We start from the raw sequence: 21531 nt of genomic DNA, 5'->3' as shown, positions 1-21531 counted from the left end.
TTTTTTCTACCCACGCTTAATTTTGAGTGTACACGCCAACTTGGTGAACAAAGATACAGCTCTTAATGCACTTCTGACATGTTGGATCGCACGTTGAAACGTTAGGCGACGTTATTTTGATTTTTTTCTCTACCCTCGCTCAATTTAAAGAAACCGGCAATGTCTCATGAGTCATATCGCCCCCATAAACAATGCTTCATTTTACAACCGACAACACCGAACTGTTTGCGCTATCAAACATTTGTTATCGTTGAAACGGATCACTTTGATACCATCTCCATCTCTCTATACTCATATGACAAACTCTTTTACTTTCACAAACACACTCTTATGAAAACCCATCCTCTCGCTCTTACACAAACACTCTTATGGAAAAACAAATTTGAGGTTATGTGCAAGAACCAGCTACGATTTGATCTCCACACACTTTATTTTCAAAAAAGTATATCACATATTTTGCTATCACAGTAGCTTTTTCGTAGCGAAACATGTGATATATTTTTTGAAAATAAAGTTTATGAAGATCAAATCGTTAGGTGTAGTTTGTGAAAAAAAAAATTATATACTTGAGTCATGCTCATTCACTTAATAGATACATTTCTCACAGAAAAACCGCTAACGGTTCAACTATCTGAAAAGTCTAGCATGTTTTTGTTTCAGTATTATAATCTCTACTGTGTATTCGCATTACATAACTCACTAAAAGCCTATTTCTTACTATTTTCAGACGACTCGATAGAGATTTCTACGATAACATTTAATTGCCTTATTATAACTAAATAGGAACAACCTGGTAGTGCCTGATAGCTTCGTTATAATCGTCAAGTGAAAAAATGCAATAAGAACCGTCAATACACATTCATAAATAAATAAACACCGGCTAGAGTAAAGTGAAACTTAAAACGTGAATAACTCGTAAAATAAATTGTAAAATAATGTCTCAAGTTGCTTTGTGTAACTATGGAAACAACGATACTAACAATAATAACGATAACATTAGTGAGGATTCCAGTCAACTGCCTACCATTTATAGGTAACTATCCGTAGTTTTTATTGCATGAATTTAGAGTAGACATTTCGTAGGTAAAAATATGCATATGGTTAATAAGAAGTTAGTGCTTTCAAAAAGTAGTGCTGTTTATAACACCAATATGGAATACATCTCACTAGTGTAAAAAGAGAAGTTAATTTTTTCACTTGTTGATTCGGTGTGTTTGACTCATGGTAAAGAGTTTTTCATTTGTTAGCACCATCTATTTCAATCAAAATTATGCACGCTTTTCTTAGAAACTTACACATAAAAACTATTGTATTGAGAGAACTGAATAGTAAATATAATATCGGATATGGAAGCATTGTGATTTTGGTAGTTACATATTGCGAAAATCAAAATTCTTCTTTTGATAGTGAGTTGTAACAATATAATACATTACTCGTTCTTCATCGATATGATATAGAGAACATTAGTTGGTAAACATATCACAAAACAGAAACACCATCTAGAGCGTGTCCTAGAATACAAAACAAATACAAATTGAACATGCATTTGAATACCTAATACTTCATGAAGAATATCAAAAACATATTACAGTATTCCTTATTTTGCACAGTTATAAAAAAAGGAATCCAACAAATAATATTCTAATTTTGCCTTGAATATTATGATGTTTTGTTCACCTCCGATACTCAAAACCAACTGAGAAATGTATCCCCTTAAAATTGGGAAATCTTCAGAAAAGGCAGTGTAATAAAAAACAGGACATCGTCCTTCACCATATAATGGAATTATTTTTATAACTGATTTGAGGGATAAGTTAAAATTCTAAAATTTCTGAAGTGATATCTGAATGTTTCACTTTTTGGATATTATATCCCTTTTCCGTATTGGAGGTAGGTATCGGAATAAACTATGGAAATGAGAGAACTTAAGTTCTTTTTAAAACTTCATATAGATTGACTTTTCTATATCTAATAATGAGGTGACTGAAGATGATTTGTCTTCAATAACAATTATTGAAATCGAATCAAATCATTCATTATTCATAAAACTTTCTATAACAAATATTGAGTTTGTCAAAATACAATAGTTACATATTTTGAACACTAACGAACACATTACTCAAATAATGCATTAAATGAGACATATAAATAAAGAAATGAATAAAAGACATAATGGAAGACGCAAATACATTACAATATATAAAATACAATCGAAGTGGATTGGAAAATAGTACCTTCATTTTATTGATGCAGTAAGTAGATTTCTTTTCCCGGTCGTGATGATTATTAGCATTGATGATGACTGACGTAACATAAGCTAACAGTGACACTATTTGGCACATTTTCAACGATGTCGTTATTCATATTGATGGAAAATTTTGGCACAATTTTGCTACCCTGGGGCACGCCGCTGTTATAAGCTTCCAGAGAGTTGTTAAAAATCTGGCTGTTTTTCTGTTAACCAGCTGTCGCACCCCTAAAAAAAAAAAGAAAACTCTCAGAAGTCGAAACTTGTGTGAACTGAAGACTAACGAGGTCTCACATTTTAACGTGTGATTCCTAACACGAGTTGAACGATAGGACGTGAAAATCGATCTCCCGGCTTTGCGGTTCGAACCACCGGTCCACATAGAGGTCGATTGAGTGAGTGGAACAAACCACCCATGTCAACCCAAACGGAATGTAATAGTGTTTATTTGGGACAATGTGGCCGAAATTCACCAAAACGGTATGCTGAACATGAAAAGTCCTTCAGACTAGATAAGAATGATTCGACGTTTTCAAACCATTCCTTGGCATGAAATCACAAGTTTCCGAATCTAAACGATTCGGAAATTTTGCACTATACACTCAATCATTCGAAATCCTTAGAAAATCATAAGCATCAGCAATACGAATGTGACCTGCTAAAAGATCAAATCGATCTGGTTTACTCATCAGTTTTATCACAGGTAAACAAAATTAAAATACTCTGTCATTACATACATTGATGTTTAGATATATAAAGGCTAATATAAATCATTTTCAAGAACCAGGTTTTAATGATGAACGAGAACGAGAATGTTTCCTACTTATTCACCAAACTCGAACACCTGTTCATGCAGCTGCAGTTTCGTAAGAATGCATCATCTTTTCCTCCAACCAATTTTCCTGGAGTTTTTGAAGTCCACTAGTTACTCGTTAGGAAAACAAGAGGATTGTTCGGAATTCTTGGGATTCTTGTTGAATATATACTCTTCGTGGGCAAAACAATAGCAGAATCAATAATCCTGACCGCTCTGGATTGAATAATTCCATACAGTCTATCTCATCTTGGGTTTATAAATATTTTGCTGGAATAATCCTCACTTGTTTACTTCGTAGTAAATGTTCAAGAGGTAGCGAAAATGTATGTGAATTTCTGGAACTTCATCTAGCATTTCCTAAAATGACTAATAACCTGTCCGTGCAAAGCACATTGTTAAACCATCTGAAAATTGAATTTTTAACAGGTGATGATCGACTATATTGCCAAAAATACGCCAAACTAACTGAATGTTATAAGGAAACAAGTATAGCTGAGGCGCCAGTCAATCTAATAATAACACTGATGATCTTCAAACATGACTCAACCTCTAACGGAAGCACCAAACTCTTACGAAGGTTCGAAATAGATGAACACTTCAATCTAGCATACAACTATTATAATATTCATGCAGTCATTGTTCGCTATGGTTCTGGCGTTGAATTTGGTCATTATTACGCCTTAGTCAAAGACGAAACAGACTGGTTTAAGTTTGACGATAGTCATGTCACGAAGTGTTCTGGCGATGTATTGAATTTATTGGAGCCTCTGGTGTCACCTTATATTTTGTTTTATGAGCGGGAGGACATTGGCAGATCAAGATCTTCAGATGATGTGGTGTTGCAGGTTTCTCCGGGTTTTCCTGCAGCTGAAAAAGCAAATGCGCCACTGGAATCAATGAATTCGCCCCGGAGCGCCAATTAATTTTTATTGTTATATATAATATATGTTGTTATAATTTCACAAATGAAGTTCTGAGTTGGAAAGTTAAAAAAAAACAGTTTGTTGTATTCATTTGAAAATGTTCTCATATGACGAAACTGCAGTAACCTTAGTTAGACAAGTGTTAAAAAAACATAGAGTTTTATTTCTCATTTTTCATGAAGATACAAATATTGTTTCAGCTAGTACTTGCCTCGTGTATCATAAAAGTTTCAAACGTAGTAGAAAGAATTTAGAAAATAGGAAATTCATTGATGAATTGATATGTATATTGGGGTCAATCAGAAGATACTTAGATCTGAGTCGACTAGGTACGTTTTCAAAAACAAAATGTTCCAAATCGTTTCTCAAAATTGATACGATTCCATAATGAAACAATGACAATAATACTGAAATATTACATTCAGAAACATTCTACTGATAGATTTCATTACTGGATGGCAGTGATGCTTATGAGAGTTGATGAGATATTTTTCATCGAATTGTATATTCTTGCGTATCCATTCCTACACAATACCGGCGGATGTTTATTAACCATTTGGAAAATTTTCGCCTCATTTTTTTATTACCTTAACATATCATATTAGAACTATAGTACATTCGGTATAGTCTGAGAGTGAAATATTTTCAAGAATGCAAACAAACCGGTACATCAAAGAAAGAAACAGTCGTCTCAAGCGAGTGGCACTGCAATTCATCCACAAAGTCGCTGAGATATTTCTGCCCACTATGCCTCTTGAGGACGCTGCTGAGGAGCAATTAAAATAGTGACTTGCGACAAAGAACTTCAAAAGAGGCGGCCGACGCTGTTTATCATATTACTTCAAAAATAGTATTGATAGGCATCAGACTTTGGATATTAATATGAATTTTCCAATGATATATTTTGTATGATGCGAAGATGATTGAAATATCGCGAAAACTTGATTTATAGTTTTTCATTTTTAATTGATACCTTCTACAGATATATGAAATAATCAGAATATTGAATTAAAAAAAATATAAATGTAGAAAGGGTAAAAAATTACTGAATTTGATATATTAGCTTTTTGAAAAAAATTTAATTTGTCAGTAACTTGAATTTATAGAATTTTGCATATAAAAATAAATATGTATCATCTGGTGACGTTTTAAAGATTATCCATTTTCTCGTTATCTCGTTGTGAATATATTTCAATTATAGTGGCAGTGGGGTCTGCTATTTTGAGTTAGAAAAACAGCCTATCCATTGAAATTCATTCGAAAGGAATGGTAACGAGATTAAAATCCTCATTATCATAGACAAAATAATCCCTATTCATTTGTTGACAACAAAAACTGTAATTTTTGTGATCAACCACTTACATGAATGAAATGGAACGAAATATATACATGTACACTCTTATTTTAATTTCTAACTCCACACTGAACTTTGGCTGAAAGAATTGCACTCATGTTAAAATTTAGGTATATATGAAAAAAAATTAAAGTTATTCATATCAGGTGCCTGAACTGTATCAAAATGTACATGTTTGCATTATTCAGCACAGTAAAGTGCATCATTCGATTTCTAGGGTGACTTGATCATTTTTGTTTGTGTACCTACTATGTCAGAATCAATTAAAGGCGAAAAACTACATCCTGAATTCAGTACTTATTTAAACCGAAGTTCAAAGTTCCGTTAATCTGATACTTCCAGTTATCCTCGATTATTATTTAATTAGTTACTATTATTTTTTGTCCTGATTAGACTAAATTTTTCAATATGAGAAATGGATATCTATAGAATTCTTATCGATATTGTTCATCATCAAATCATGAGCCCAAAAAGCCGTTCTTGGTTTCTGCCTCACACCAATAAAGCATAGAAAATGGAAAACTTCTGGAAAGGAAAAACAAACAAATATGAATAAAAACTCTGGGAAATGGATATAATTAAATTATTCAATTATAAAACACGATTGAATAGAACCGGCTGATACTTGATGAAAATCCATATCAAAACTAATTAATACGTTCATTGTATGATTTGCACTATAAAGGGTTTTACAAAAACCGCGACACGTGTTTCGCTATACAAAAGCTTCCTCAAGCGTAAACTAAAAGTTGCTTCTAATTTACAAGTGTTTTATACTCTAACATATTACCTACTTGTATACCTACTTTCTATTGAATGACTCTACCTGAAAAGGTCAGGTATGAATTCATTACCTATATGAATTCATTTTTGGAAAGTACCGCAAATATAATCAACTATTTTTACCTGGAAATGAACAGATTCAATAATGGCGAATTAGTCAATTCAGTTCGATCGTGTATAATATATTGAGAAATTTTGAATTTGTTTATTTCCATACTCTCCAGCAAGTTAAGTTTCAAACCTTCCTTCTGGAATTGAAGTGGATTGAATTCATGATAGAACTCATGTTCCTCTGTGATTGAATAAGTGTCATATGTGGAATTTATTTTTCCGCTCTGGAAACTATTTTTGTGTTCCTTTACGCGGGCTTTGAACGTTCTTCCAATTTGATCTATATAAAACATCGGACACGACCCACATGATAATTTATACACTCCAGATTTTTCTGAAACTGAACTTTTATCTTTGTTATTCTTAATGTACATGCCTAAGTTGTTGTTGGTTTTGAAAGCAATATTCACACCTTTGTTATGCAGAAAATCTGAAATATTTGTGGTGGGTTGGCCTAAGTAGGTTGAGGTTCTATAACTTTTATCCTCTTCTCTTCGAATTGGGTAAACTTTCTGCAAAGCTTGACTGTAACTTTTTTGATAATATTTGTTTCATTATGTTCAGTTATCGTATCCATTATTGATGGCTATTTGTTTCATTATGTTCAGATACAATCTAATACATTCTTTATTATCAAAAAAGTTATACAGCCAAGCTTTGAAGGAAGTTTATCCAATTCGAAGAGAAGAGGTTAGAAGTTATAGAACCAAAACCTACTAAGGCCAACCCACTACAAATATTTCAGATTTTTTGCATAACAAAGGTGTAAATATTGCTTTCAAAACCAACATCAACTTGGGCATGCACATTAAGAATAACAAAGATAAAAATTCAGTTTCAGAAAAATCAGGAGTGTATAAATTATCATATGGGTAATGTCCGATGTTTTATATAAGTCAAACTGGAAGAACGTTCAAAGCCGGCATAAAGGAATATAAAAATAGTTTCCAGAATGGAAAAATATGCCACTCATTTAATCACAGAGGGAGATGAGTGCAACCATGGATTCAAACTCCCTCCATTTCCGAAAGAAAGGTTTGAAACTTAACCTGTTGGAGAGTATGGAAATAAACATATTCAAACACTCTCAATATATTATGAACGATCAAACTGAATTGAATAATTCGCCATAATTGAATTTGTTTATTTCCAGGTAAAACTAGTTAAGTATATTTACGGTACTTTCGAAAAATTTATGCAAATACTTAATGAATTCATACCTGACCTTTTTAGGTAGATTCATTCGTTGGAAAGTAGGCATACAAGTGGGTAATATGTTAGAGTAACATTTAATTTAAGTTTGAGGAAGCTATTGTATAGCGAAACACGTGTCGCGGTTTTTGCATAACCCTTTATAGTGAAAATCATACAATACACTGTATTAATTAGTTTTTAATAGAACACGAATACAAATATAGAAATTGAAACAAACCATTCATTGCAAATTATCGTAATAAATTATCGAAGAGATCTGGAATAAAATTCTACTTACAAAAAAAAATTTCACTCTCGAACAGAATCCCTGTTTTTAATCCTCACATTCACATTTTCATTTTATTTTTAATAATATCTAAACTTTTTTACTTTTTTTATTGTCTATATGAAATTTCATAATTCAATCGACACTGCGTGTTTTGAATCTCCAGAGGAGTTTAATTGTAAATTGCTCTTCAATTAAGCGATTCTATCGAAACAGTAATTGGTTTGACTAATATTTTGACGGGTGGTAGTCGAGCTGTATCGCCCTAGAATAAAGGGATGAAGCCCAATAGGCAGAATACTCGATGGGACCATAGAATTTAATGGTTATCGAAAGCTCAATGTTATTACTACAGTGTAAAATCGATCGCATGTGGTCTTTGGTAATTGCTTCTGTTCTGTAATCGTGTTTAAGGATGGGCTGCAAAATAATTTTCCATTTTATACTCGAAATGAAATTGATATGAAATCTATATCATTTATATTTTTGTCACGAATGACATCACACGTTATGTGATAAGGATCTTGCTTCTACTTACAGCTCTCGGCACGTCCTTGAAAGAAGAATAATGTCAGTAAAAACGATTATTTCAAAAACAACTTGTCGATGCAAATTCAATTCTTACTCACTATAATATCATACAAAACAATACTGATTTTATGGAATAATTTCACTGGACTGAAAAAGAAGTATTTTCAGGAGAGAGATTAATTTTTGGAAAAAAGTAACTTTTTTGAATGATCTGCACATCTTTGTATCAAATCAGCATATGAATGTCTTCACGTATTGTCATCGTGACATGAGTAGATCAAACTCATCCATAAGATAAAGTTGTAATGTTATGAATCAAATGAGTTCTTCATCTTGTAGTGTTATCCAGAACGGTGCTGATGAGGTCATAGGACAAGTATCTCATTCCGAAACTTCGAAGTGCGCCATTGCAAATGATAGTGTTCCATCTAAGTGAAATTTTATATCGTAACTCTCTGAAATATTATATTGTGTAGCGTTCCTATGAATGATACCTGATTCAATTCCATAACTAATGTTTGGAGTAGAAACTGAATGGAAAAAAGTGATTTTTGTATAACTCAACTCTAGGTACCTTTCATGAATGATCTACACATATCTGTAAACAGTTTATTTCAAACTCAATTTCTTTCTGTTTGTCCTCAGAAATTTCCCAAATTAGTTATATAAAGATGGAGGAGTAGAAAACCAAAGTCCTTTCTTTCCCAAAAGTTTCATAAAAGTATTCGATATCAGATTTTCGAGAGCAAACATGTTGATCAGTCCAAACATCCTCAGAGAGAAACACTAGTTTAAGAGGAAGTTCAAAGAAGTTGTATATATGTTGTCCAAAGATGCATTCAGCCAAGCTAGCGTATAGATAAGGAACATATGGAAACCTGTAATCAAGCGGAAAACGGTCAATTCCCGTTAAACCACTGAAGAGGAGAAAGGTTAGAGGGGATAGGTGAAAGCCTTCTCGACAAACCTTTATTAGTCATCTCTCGGATGAATAGTCCGGTCATTATCCGAAGAGGATTGTGAATTATATCAATCGAAACGTTGAGAAGTAGTTAGATTTGAAATAATTTGAATTTTTTATTATCGAATTTTTAACTTTTGGCCTTTTTCATTTTTCATTCTTTTTTATTTTTCACTGTGTGGTCATTTTTATCTTTTGACTTGTTTATTTTTATTTCATTCATTTCATTGTATTTTAATTTCATGTTTCAAAATGATGAGCAGCCACAGTCCATCGCGTATTTTCGAAATGTACCGCTCTTGGTGGAATCGAATGTGGCAAATCACTCGAACACTTCTCGTGAAAGTATCTATAGAAGAGACACAAATCTCCAACCTTTCTTCGATGTTCCAGACTATCAAGGTTGCAAGTGATATTCGCGTCTCCAATCAGGCGGATGGCTTTTTTATGGAAGGAATTCAGCAGATTCAGGTGCGGAGAACAATACTCCAAAGAAGTTGCTGAGGTGTGTACAGTTTTTTGTTTCGGAACAGTATTCCAAGCTTTTGAGAAGCGGCTTTTATAATTCCAGCGACATGATTGAGCCAAAATATATCGGTGTTCTTTTAACCCCCAACAAACTTATCGAAGCAGAAAGTGGAATTGTCTTACCAGACATTAATATTTCCGGTTCGTAAACAGTTATCTTTTTGGAGAAAACCGATGCCTGGGTTTTTGTTGCATTGAATTGAACCTGGTTACTTTCACCCCATTTCGAAATCACTTCTAGATCCTCATTAAGATATGCAACCTCTTGCTGCCGGTGAAGATATGCATCTGCAGCCGATGTCCTGGAATCCAAATGGAATAACGAAACAAATGTGTTGTCGTCAGCAAAGCAATATATTGGATTCTTGTTTTTTTTTCAATAAGCCATTGATATACAATAGAAAGAGAGTCGGAGACAATATATATCCCTGAGGAACACCAGCGTTGATGGTAAAAGTACTCGAAACATATCCATCGACGACCACTTGCAGGGAACGTTCTTTCAGGAAGCTGGAGAGCCATACACAAAAATGATTTGACAAGCCACAGCTTCGAAGTTTTGGCCTGTAAATCCTCTTGGCACACACAGTCAAAGGCCTTAGAAATATCAAGCGCAAGAGCTCTTGATTCTTCATGTTCCTCGATTGCGTTATTCCAAATATGTGTAACATACGATAGAAGGTCGCCTATTGTTTCCGAAATCCATATTGATGATCGCTCAAGATGTTGAAGCCTTCCTTATATTCAAAGCTATGGTGGTTTACGATTTTCTCCATGATTTTTGATATCACTGATAGCAAAGCAACTGATCTATAACTATTTGGAAGATATTTCTTGCCTTTTTTGGGGAAGCAAGCGATCTTTCAACAAGAAGGAAAACACCTTTCCTGTAAGACAGGTTGAAAAGTCTGCAAAATACTGGTGCGAGTTCATTTGCCACTTTTTAAGTTGAATAACGGGCACTTCATGAGGTCCAGACGCCTGGATATTGAGCTTGACTAGACGTGGTAATTGATATTTCGGCTATTCATTCTACTTTTAATCGTTCTTTCTTAGATTTCGAATCATATTAGACAATGGAAGTCCGAACTAGTGAAATTCACCATGAAATATTGTGAACCACTTTCAAACCAAAACCATGAATTGTTTTCCCTTGATTGTCATACTGTATTTTCGTTACATGTGTTTTTCTTCGTATATTCAATTGAATCTTCTAGGACTTTTTTAATTTTCACTGTTATAGTTATATATTTCCAGTTCATGATTTCACTTCTACAGTTTGTTTTTTTCAAAGCACAAAGCATACCGGTGCCGAATGGCACCAGTATGCTTTGTGTGAATTCAACCTGACTCATCTTAATGTCACATCAGTTGTCCCGCATATTTAAGAACTTGGATATTCAGTTATGGACAGATATGATATCATTTATCTCACTGAAACATGGCTTGTAACGAATATATCTGATCATATAGTCACTATTGTTGATTTATTCTATTTCGACGAGACCGACCTACTGGCATATACATTTTGTAATGGGAAAATTGCCCTTGGTGTTTCTTATAAGACCCCCATCTTTCTCAGTTGAAAAAAATTTCTGGATGATCTGGAGTTCTCAATAACCAATCACTGGAGGATCACTGATGTCATAAAAAAGAATTTCCTCAGAGACTCTTGCAAAATTTAAGCAGATAAAATCGCAGGCGCACTTGAACTACTACAATGATTTGAGGAATGAGACTAAACGGGCCATCATATATCATTTTTGAGATTAAGAATCAATCAAAACCAACATTATCGTATATTTTAGAGGGAAATGAGGAGCATGAATATCAATTCAGAAAATCGATCCAATGCTTTACCTGTAATAGGGGAGCCCAAGCGGGGATTTCGTGATTTACTGAAGCGCGGCAGATTAATATACAGGGGGATACCTTGTACCCGGTTGAGTACCTCCACCAAATATGAGCCCCATATATAAGACCGCCTGTGAGGGATAAAGGATCAAATTAGTGATAAAAAATTGATCATCAGAAATTCTCGAGCGCGTCAGATCAAGGTAGGGTGAGTTAATTACCTGCTAAAAAGTGTATATTCCAGTAATCTGACAATTTGAGAGTGACGTAAAGAAAGGGGAGAGCAGCAAAGTTGTAAAAAATAACGTCATTTCGACATTCTCGAGCGTAGCAAATTTTTTTTATTTTGAAGGAAATAATTCAAGGATAACGAAAAACATATAATCTGACGATTTCCGCAAGCCGTTCAATGCGTGCAGCTGTGTGATACCTATATTTACCTCTGCGAGTTTCTATTCCTCTATTCTCTAATTGCTTTTTCTCTATCTATTACTCTCTCACTCCGTCCCCACTCTGAATGGGGATGATTACGGAGAACTCATCCGGCAGAGTGCGCTGAGTGTTTGTCACATTGGTCATTAGCTGTCAAAGTTTCCACCGTTATTTATTGATTTATTTGAAAGTTTCTTATTTAAATTGCTTGCAATTAAAGATGTATTCTACATGGCGTATCGCTCAGTTGAAGGAGGAGTTGCAGAGGGGAGGTGCAAACCTAGGAGGGAAGAAAGCTGATCTAGTGGAGAGAGTAGTTGTCTAAGGCCGCTTGAGGACCTCCCCCCACCATTTGACCTTGTCCTTGAATGACGTCATATGACCTTCAGTTACGTGTCAGATGATATGAGCTTGATCATGGGTGTCGACCTTGAGATTTGAGTCTGTTCCTCAATATGTGACCTTGAAGTTTGGCCTTGAAAGATACCTCATGATCTTGCATTATGCAGGTTCAATATGACCATGCGGTTCGACCTTGAGATTTATCCTTGCTCAATACGTGACCTCGATGTTAAACCTTGAAAGATGTCACATCATATGATCTTCACTTTATCCATTATATCTGCAATACATGACTCTGAACTTGTGCTTTACCTTTAAGATCAACCTTGAGCTATGTGTATGCTATATAACTTTAAACATGAAATTTGAACTTGAGAATTCAAGCTATTCCTAATATGTGACCTTGAGGTTCAACCTTGGAGAGCATCTTACGACCTTGATATATATGCATGTCATATAACCTTGAACATGTAGTAGTGGGGGAAAATACTTTTAACGGGAGTGCTATGTGAATGTTTCACTCAGTTCGCATTCTCCTCCTAATCTTGTGGTTCATATAATTTCATACAAAATGTATATGTGCAACGAATGTGGGAAAAATTTCACACGCAGTGACAACCTACGTCGTCATCAGCGCGATTCATGTACGTTGATGAATTATGGAGGACCATCAACTGAGAATGATAGAGAAGCATCAACTCCGAAGAGGATGAGGTTAAACCCCCCAGCACCTCCGGTAATGCAGACATGCCAGTGCTGCAATTTGACAATTTTAAGTGATCAGATGAATGTACATCGTAGAACTTTGCACCATAGAACGAATGCATGTGTGCATTATGGGGAAGGTGTTAAAATTGTAGGCACAGCGTTCAAGTGTAGAATTGTGAGCTATAGGGTGGATAGTCAAAATCACCATATGGATTACAAGACATTCTTCAATGAATTGAAGCAGAAAGTGTTGAAACTACTGGAAGAAGTGTTGGTCATTCATAAAATTGTGAAAGTGAATATGGAGGTGTTTGGGCGCTACAATCTACAAACTAAAGAGTACTGTGATGTTAAAGCATTCAATAGTTCCAATCAAGTTATTGATCAATCGAATGATTTGAATGTGGTATATAACAATTTTGCTGATAGTTTGACTGCCCAAGCGATGGAATTTCAACATCGAGATTCAGGTATGTGATCTATTCTAAACATCATCAATTGAGTGTGTCGAAAAATAATCTCTGTTTTCAGGTTGGACAATTGAGAAAATTTTGTATTTGGAGGTGAATGTTAATAAGTTTAGCCCCCTTGGTGGATCTTCTTACATCAAACTTCCCAAATTCATCGAGTACAAGAAAAGTGTGGTGAATGTTGTGAATCAGGACCATTACTGCTTTGCATGGGCTGTGACTTCAGCTTTATATCCTGCCAGTGCGAGAGTGTGTGAACTTTCGTCATACCCGCACTTTTCAACCGTATTGAATGTAGCAGGTATGGAATTTCCAGTTAAGTTGAAAGATATCCCTAAATTTGAGGTTATGAATAATTGCTCTATCAATGTTTATGGGTTGGAGAACACTTTCAAAAATGGCAAAATCGAATATGAAGTTGTAGGCCCATTACATTATTCAAAATCTAGGCTTAACAGTCACGTGAATCTATTGAATATCACAGACGAATCTGGTAATAGTCATTATTGTTGGATAAAGGATTTATCGAGACTAGTATCATCCCAAATATCTGCACACCACCACAAAAAATATTTTTGTGATGGTTGTTTATTGTACTTTAGTGATGAGCGGGCTTTATTGCGACACCAGTTAAATGATTGTAATCACATATCAACAACAACACCGAACACTAATTTAAGAATTGACAAATTTGGTAAATGTGTACCTGAAAATATTTTGAAATTTGAAAATTTCGAAAAACAATTGAAAGTTCCATTCGTTGTGTATGCTGATTTTGAATCTATTTTGAAACCAGTGCACACAAATGAACCAAATCCTGCACACTCTTTCACAAATAAAACTTATCTTCATGAACCATATGCTTTCTCATATATCATAAAGTGTTCTTTCGATGATTCAATCTCCAAATTTGTATTATACAGAGGTGCTGATGCAGCTAAAGTGTTTGTTTCAAACTTGGAGGCTGACGTAACCAATATTTATCACAAATATTTGAAAAATGTGGTTCCGATGAGTCCTTTGACTGCTGAGGAAGAGCATGACTTCAATATTGCCACCACATGTGGGATATGTGGAAATAAATTTGAAGAGGGTGATATTAAAGTACGTGATCATTGCCATCTAACGGGGAAAAAAAGAAATGGAGCTACTCATTCCATTTGTAATCTCAATTTCAAATTGCCCGAATTCATTCCAATCATTTTCCATAATCTCAGCGGGTATGATTGCCACTTATTCATAAAGGAGTTATGTACCGATAAAAATAAAGTTGATGTCATCGCTCAAACTAAAGAGAAATATGTTTCTTTCACGAAACATCTATTCATGGAAAATACATTGTATCGAAATGGTCAAATAAAAAAAAAATATTTGAAATTGAGATTTGTGGACAGCTTCAAATTTTTGGCTGCATCTCTACAAGAGTTGGGTGATAATTTGGATGAAAAACATTTTGTTGAAACTAAAAAATATTTTCCAGAAAATGATAAATTTCGGCTAATGAGGCAGAAAGGTGTTTTTCCTTATAACTTTATCGATTGTCTGGATAAATTGAATTATTCAAGTATACCATCGAAGTTGGACTTTTATGATAAACTGAATGAGAAGCATATTTCTGATGAGGATTATGATAGAGTGAAACAGGTATGGGGCATGTTCAATTGTCGGGATTTAGGTGAATATTCTGACATTTACTTGAAATCTGATGTTCTGTTGTTGTGTGATATTTTTGAAAATTTCAGAAATATGAGTTTGGGTACATACAAATTGGATCCTGCTCATTATTTCACATCTCCAGGTCTATCTTGGGATGCTATGTTGAAGTTTACAGGGGTCGAGTTAGAATTACTAACTGATATCGATATGGTGCATTTTTTCCAAAATGGTATACGTGGCGGTGTTAGCCAATGTTCGGAAAGGAAGCATATTGCAAATAATCAATTTCTTCCGAATTATAATCCCAACGAACCTTCATCCTTCATAATGTATTTGGATGCAACCAATCTATATGGCCATAGTATGTGTCAATCACTACCTGTTGACGGATTCACTTGGTTGACCGCCGATGAAATAAGTCAGCTAGATATCAATAGCATCCCAGATGATGGCTGTCAAGGATACATTCTTGAAGTAGATGTGCACTATCCTATAGAATTGCACGATTTACATTCAGATTTGCCATTTTTGGTGGAGAGCATTATACCACCTGGTTCAAAGTCTAAAATACCCAAACTCATACCGAATTTGAATGATAAAAAAAAATATATTGTTCACTATAGAAATTTGAAACAGGCGGTTCGTAATGGTTTGATGGTGATGAGAACTCATAGAATTCTCAGATTCAATCAATCACCATGGTTGAAGAAATATATTGATTTGAATACAACCCTAAGAAATAATGCCAAGAATAAGTTTGAGAAGAACTATTTCAAACTAAACGTGAATTCCATATATGGTAAAACAATGGAGAATGTTAATAATAGAAGAGACATTCGCATTGTTACACATTGGGAATCTATAAGAAGAGGTATGGGTGCCAACGCTCTTATAGCTCGTCCCAATTTCAAAACATTATCTATATTTTCGGAAGACTTTGTCGCCATTCATATGGGTAGAGTTAAGGTTTGCTACAATAAACCATTATATCTGGGATTTTGCATATTGGATATGTCGAAAACTGTTATCTACGACTTTTTCTATGACGTCATCAAAAAGCATTACGGATCTCAAGCTTCTCTTCTATATACCGATACGGATTCTTTGATATTGAAAATAATGACTGATAATTTCTATGATTTCATGAGTGAGAACATTGATAAATTTGACACTTCCAACTATGTGATGAATAATAAATTCAATGTGCCAGTAACGAAGTCGATACTTGGAAAGATGAAGGATGAACTCCCGAGTCAATGGGCTTCAGTACGAATGGTTCCATCCATCAGGGCAGCTCGTAAGAAAGACATGCTTCTGAAAAAAATAAAATATAAGTCAATACAATATATATATATAGTTATTGAAATTATGAACTTACATTGAATCGAAAAAATTTCCACTGGAAGCAGGTTGGCTCGACTGGGCACTGGAGGTAAGTTCACTCGAAGGACTACTGCAAGCGAATGATTTACTCTGGCCTCCTCTCGCATTTTAAAAGGATAAGCTCCACCCACTTCCCTCTCTACAACCCCACCATCAGTTGTGCACTGTGTGGGGGTTGTGGTGGGGGTGAAGTGGGAGAGAACGATAACATTCATTAACTATATTCAATTGGTATGAATTTTCCAATTATTGTTGAACATTAAAAAAAATGGGTATATATATTTTTAATATTCAATTAGTCAATTGCTCTTCCAATAATTTAATGAGTAGATCTAATTTTCCATTGCCGACATTGCTTTCATCTTTCAACACTTCCAAAAAAATTCTGAAATTCTGATTGGGGCATGTTTGATAAAACTCAATGTCGTTATGTCCCCAAGGTAATGTCTTGGTGGTATTAGGTATTATGAACCTTTTATCATCCTTATGTGATAGAGCAACTTTATTGCACATCAATGTATATACTTCATGTAAATCACTTCGAAATATATTCATCTTTCGCAATATTGTACCACCTGTTTCAACAATCTTTATGTAATCATCAACTGATATTTGATTTCTTATAACGGATTTTTTGATACCTTTTGCCTTCTTTATTTCATCTGATACACTTTGAACGTGATAAGCTTTGGCACCTGTGCCGTGGAAACTAATGATGGGATCACTCGGAGTTCATCCTTCATCTTTCCAAGTATCGACTTCGTTACTGGCACATTGAATTTATTATTCATCACATAGTTGGAAGTGTCAAATTTATCAATGTTCTCACTCATGAAATCATAGAAATTATCAGTCATTATTTTCAATATCAAAGAATCCGTATCGGTATATAGAAGAGAAGCTTGAGATCCGTAATGCTTTTTGATGACGTCATAGAAAAAGTCGTAGATAACAGTTTTCGACATATCCAATATGCAAAATCCCAGATATAATGGTTTATTGTAGCAAACCTTAACTCTACCCATATGAATGGCGACAAAGTCTTCCGAAAATATAGATAATGTTTTGAAATTGGGACGAGCTATAAGAGCGTTGGCACCCATACCTCTTCTTATAGATTCCCAATGTGTAACAATGCGAATGTCTCTTCTATTATTAACATTCTCCATTGTTTTACCATATATGGAATTCACGTTTAGTTTGAAATAGTTCTTCTCAAACTTATTCTTGGCATTATTTCTTAGGGTTGTATTCAAATCAATATATTTCTTCAACCATGGTGATTGATTGAATCTGAGAATTCTATGAGTTCTCATCACCATCAAACCATTACGAACCGCCTGTTTCAAATTTCTATAGTGAACAATATATTTTTTTTTATCATTCAAATTCGGTATGAGTTTGGGTATTTTAGACTTTGAACCAGGTGGTATAATGCTCTCCACCAAAAATGGCAAATCTGAATGTAAATCGTGCAATTCTATAGGATAGTGCACATCTACTTCAAGAATGTATCCTTGACAGCCATCATCTGGGATGCTATTGATATCTAGCTGACTTATTTCATCGGCGGTCAACCAAGTGAATCCGTCAACAGGTAGTGATTGACACATACTATGGCCATATAGATTGGTTGCATCCAAATACATTATGAAGGATGAAGGTTCGTTGGGATTATAATTCGGAAGAAATTGATTATTTGCAATATGCTTCCTTTCCGAACATTGGCTAACACCGCCACGTATACCATTTTGGAAAAAATGCACCATATCGATATCAGTTAGTAATTCTAACTCGACCCCTGTAAACTTCAACATAGCATCCCAAGATAGACCTGGAGATGTGAAATAATGAGCAGGATCCAATTTGTATGTACCCAAACTCATATTTCTGAAATTTTCAAAAATATCACACAACAACAGAACATCAGATTTCAAGTAAATGTCAGAATATTCACCTAAATCCCGACAATTGAACATGCCCCATACCTGTTTCACTCTATCATAATCCTCATCAGAAATATGCTTCTCATTCAGTTTATCATAAAAGTCCAACTTCGATGGTATACTTGAATAATTCAATTTATCCAGACAATCGATAAAGTTATAAGGAAAAACACCTTTCTGCCTCATTAGCCGAAATTTATCATTTTCTGGAAAATATTTTTTAGTTTCAACAAAATGTTTTTCATCCAAATTATCACCCAACTCTTGTAGAGATGCAGCCAAAAATTTGAAGCTGTCCACAAATCTCAATTTCAAATATTTTTTTTTTATTTGACCATTTCGATACAATGTATTTTCCATGAATAGATGTTTCGTGAAAGAAACATATTTCTCTTTAGTTTGAGCGATGACATCAACTTTATTTTTATCGGTACATAACTCCTTTATGAATAAGTGGCAATCATACCCGCTGAGATTATGGAAAATGATTGGAATGAATTCGGGCAATTTGAAATTGAGATTACAAATGGAATGAGTAGCTCCATTTCTTTTTTTCCCCGTTAGATGGCAATGATCACGTACTTTAATATCACCCTCTTCAAATTTATTTCCACATATCCCACATGTGGTGGCAATATTGAAGTCATGCTCTTCCTCAGCAGTCAAAGGACTCATCGGAACCACATTTTTCAAATATTTGTGATAAATATTGGTTACGTCAGCCTCCAAGTTTGAAACAAACACTTTAGCTGCATCAGCACCTCTGTATAATACAAATTTGGAGATTGAATCATCGAAAGAACACTTTATGATATATGAGAAAGCATATGGTTCATGAAGATAAGTTTTATTTGTGAAAGAGTGTGCAGGATTTGGTTCATTTGTGTGCACTGGTTTCAAAATAGATTCAAAATCAGCATACACAACGAATGGAACTTTCAATTGTTTTTCGAAATTTTCAAATTTCAAAATATTTTCAGGTACACATTTACCAAATTTGTCAATTCTTAAATTAGTGTTCGGTGTTGTTGTTGATATGTGATTACAATCATTTAACTGGTGTCGCAATAAAGCCCGCTCATCACTAAAGTACAATAAACAACCATCACAAAAATATTTTTTGTGGTGGTGTGCAGATATTTGGGATGATACTAGTCTCGATAAATCCTTTATCCAACAATAATGACTATTACCAGATTCGTCTGTGATATTCAATAGATTCACGTGACTGTTAAGCCTAGATTTTGAATAATGTAATGGGCCTACAACTTCATATTCGATTTTGCCATTTTTGAAAGTGTTCTCCAACCCATAAACATTGATAGAGCAATTATTCATAACCTCAAATTTAGGGATATCTTTCAACTTAACTGGAAATTCCATACCTGCTACATTCAATACGGTTGAAAAGTGCGGGTATGACGAAAGTTCACACACTCTCGCACTGGCAGGATATAAAGCTGAAGTCACAGCCCATGCAAAGCAGTAATGGTCCTGATTCACAACATTCACCACACTTTTCTTGTACTCGATGAATTTGGGAAGTTTGATGTAAGAAGATCCACCAAGGGGGCTAAACTTATTAACATTCACCTCCAAATACAAAATTTTCTCAATTGTCCAACCTGAAAACAGAGATTATTTTTCGACACACTCAATTGATGATGTTTAGAATAGATCACATACCTGAATCTCGATGTTGAAATTCCATCGCTTGGGCAGTCAAACTATCAGCAAAATTGTTATATACCACATTCAAATCATTCGATTGATCAATAACTTGATTGGAACTATTGAATGCTTTAACATCACAGTACTCTTTAGTTTGTAGATTGTAGCGCCCAAACACCTCCATATTCACTTTCACAATTTTATGAATGACCAACACTTCTTCCAGTAGTTTCAACACTTTCTGCTTCAATTCATTGAAGAATGTCTTGTAATCCATATGGTGATTTTGACTATCCACCCTATAGCTCACAATTCTACACTTGAACGCTGTGCCTACAATTTTAACACCTTCCCCATAATGCACACATGCATTCGTTCTATGGTGCAAAGTTCTACGATGTACATTCATCTGATCACTTAAAATTGTCAAATTGCAGCACTGGCATGTCTGCATTACCGGAGGTGCTGGGGGGTTTAACCTCATCCTCTTCGGAGTTGATGCTTCTCTATCATTCTCAGTTGATGGTCCTCCATAATTCATCAACGTACATGAATCGCGCTGATGACGACGTAGGTTGTCACTGCGTGTGAAATTTTTCCCACATTCGTTGCACATATACATTTTGTATGAAATTATATGAACCACAAGATTAGGAGGAGAATGCGAACTGAGTGAAACATTCACATAGCACTCCCGTTAAAAGTATTTTCCCCCACTACTACATGTTCAAGGTTATATGACATGCATATATATCAAGGTCGTAAGATGCTCTCCAAGGTTGAACCTCAAGGTCACATATTAGGAATAGCTTGAATTCTCAAGTTCAAATTTCATGTTTAAAGTTATATAGCATACACATAGCTCAAGGTTGATCTTAAAGGTAAAGCACAAGTTCAGAGTCATGTATTGCAGATATAATGGATAAAGTGAAGATCATATGATGTGACATCTTTCAAGGTTTAACATCGAGGTCACGTATTGAGCAAGGATAAATCTCAAGGTCGAACCGCATGGTCATATTGAACCTGCATAATGCAAGATCATGAGGTATCTTTCAAGGCCAAACTTCAAGGTCACATATTGAGGAACAGACTCAAATCTCAAGGTCGACACCCATGATCAAGCTCATATCATCTGACACGTAACTGAAGGTCATATGACGTCATTCAAGGACAAGGTCAAATGGTGGGGGGAGGTCCTCAAGCGGCCTTAGACAACTACTGGCATTCAGGCTCAGAAGCGGGAATTAGATAAGCAGCTGTCTCGCATTGAAGCGGATCTTCGCAAAGAAGATCAACTTGAAGGCGAGCTAGTGGCTTACATTGAGAAGTA

General features: G+C 34.8%; 2 protein-coding genes across 5 annotated transcripts in view; one reads left to right on the top strand and one right to left on the bottom strand.

Annotated features, from left to right (window-relative positions):
- The first annotated feature begins 490 nt into the window (after window positions 1-490).
- Window positions 491-21531, top strand: part of Hk (potassium voltage-gated channel subfamily A regulatory beta subunit hyperkinetic) — a 190666-nt gene continuing 169625 nt past the window's right edge. For all 3 annotated transcript variants that reach the window (XR_012464408.1, XR_012464407.1, XM_074170605.1), the window contains exon 1: window positions 491-1033. Coding sequence is in view for 1 of the 3 variants with exons in the window: in XM_074170605.1 (XP_074026706.1) it covers window positions 936-1033 (98 nt within the window). In the remaining 2 variants the exon portion in view is untranslated. The remainder of the gene's footprint in view (window positions 1034-21531) is intronic.
- On the bottom strand, window positions 16456-21408 carry LOC141480531 (uncharacterized). Of its 2 annotated transcripts, XM_074170604.1 has the most exons (4): window positions 20214-21408; window positions 19913-20152; window positions 16577-16651; window positions 16456-16512 (listed from the first exon to the last, which is right to left on the bottom strand). In XM_074170604.1, coding segments are annotated over exons 1-4 (924 nt in total). In that variant the 5' UTR covers window positions 20821-21408; the 3' UTR covers window positions 16456-16510. The 2 variants fall into 2 exon arrangements, 1 of the variants encoding a protein (XP_074026705.1); XR_012464406.1 differs by having other exon boundaries at window positions 16577-20152; window positions 20214-21387.

The sequence above is a fragment of the Leptinotarsa decemlineata genome, unplaced genomic scaffold, assembly GCF_025532065.1.
Source record: "Leptinotarsa decemlineata unplaced genomic scaffold, Ldec_3_MD MMD2_P_RNA_scaffold_9, whole genome shotgun sequence".
In the NCBI taxonomy this organism is placed as follows: Eukaryota; Metazoa; Arthropoda; class Insecta; order Coleoptera; family Chrysomelidae; genus Leptinotarsa; species Leptinotarsa decemlineata.
The sequence above is the reverse complement of the archived record's forward strand: the minus strand, read 5'-3'. Positions and strand labels throughout refer to the sequence as shown.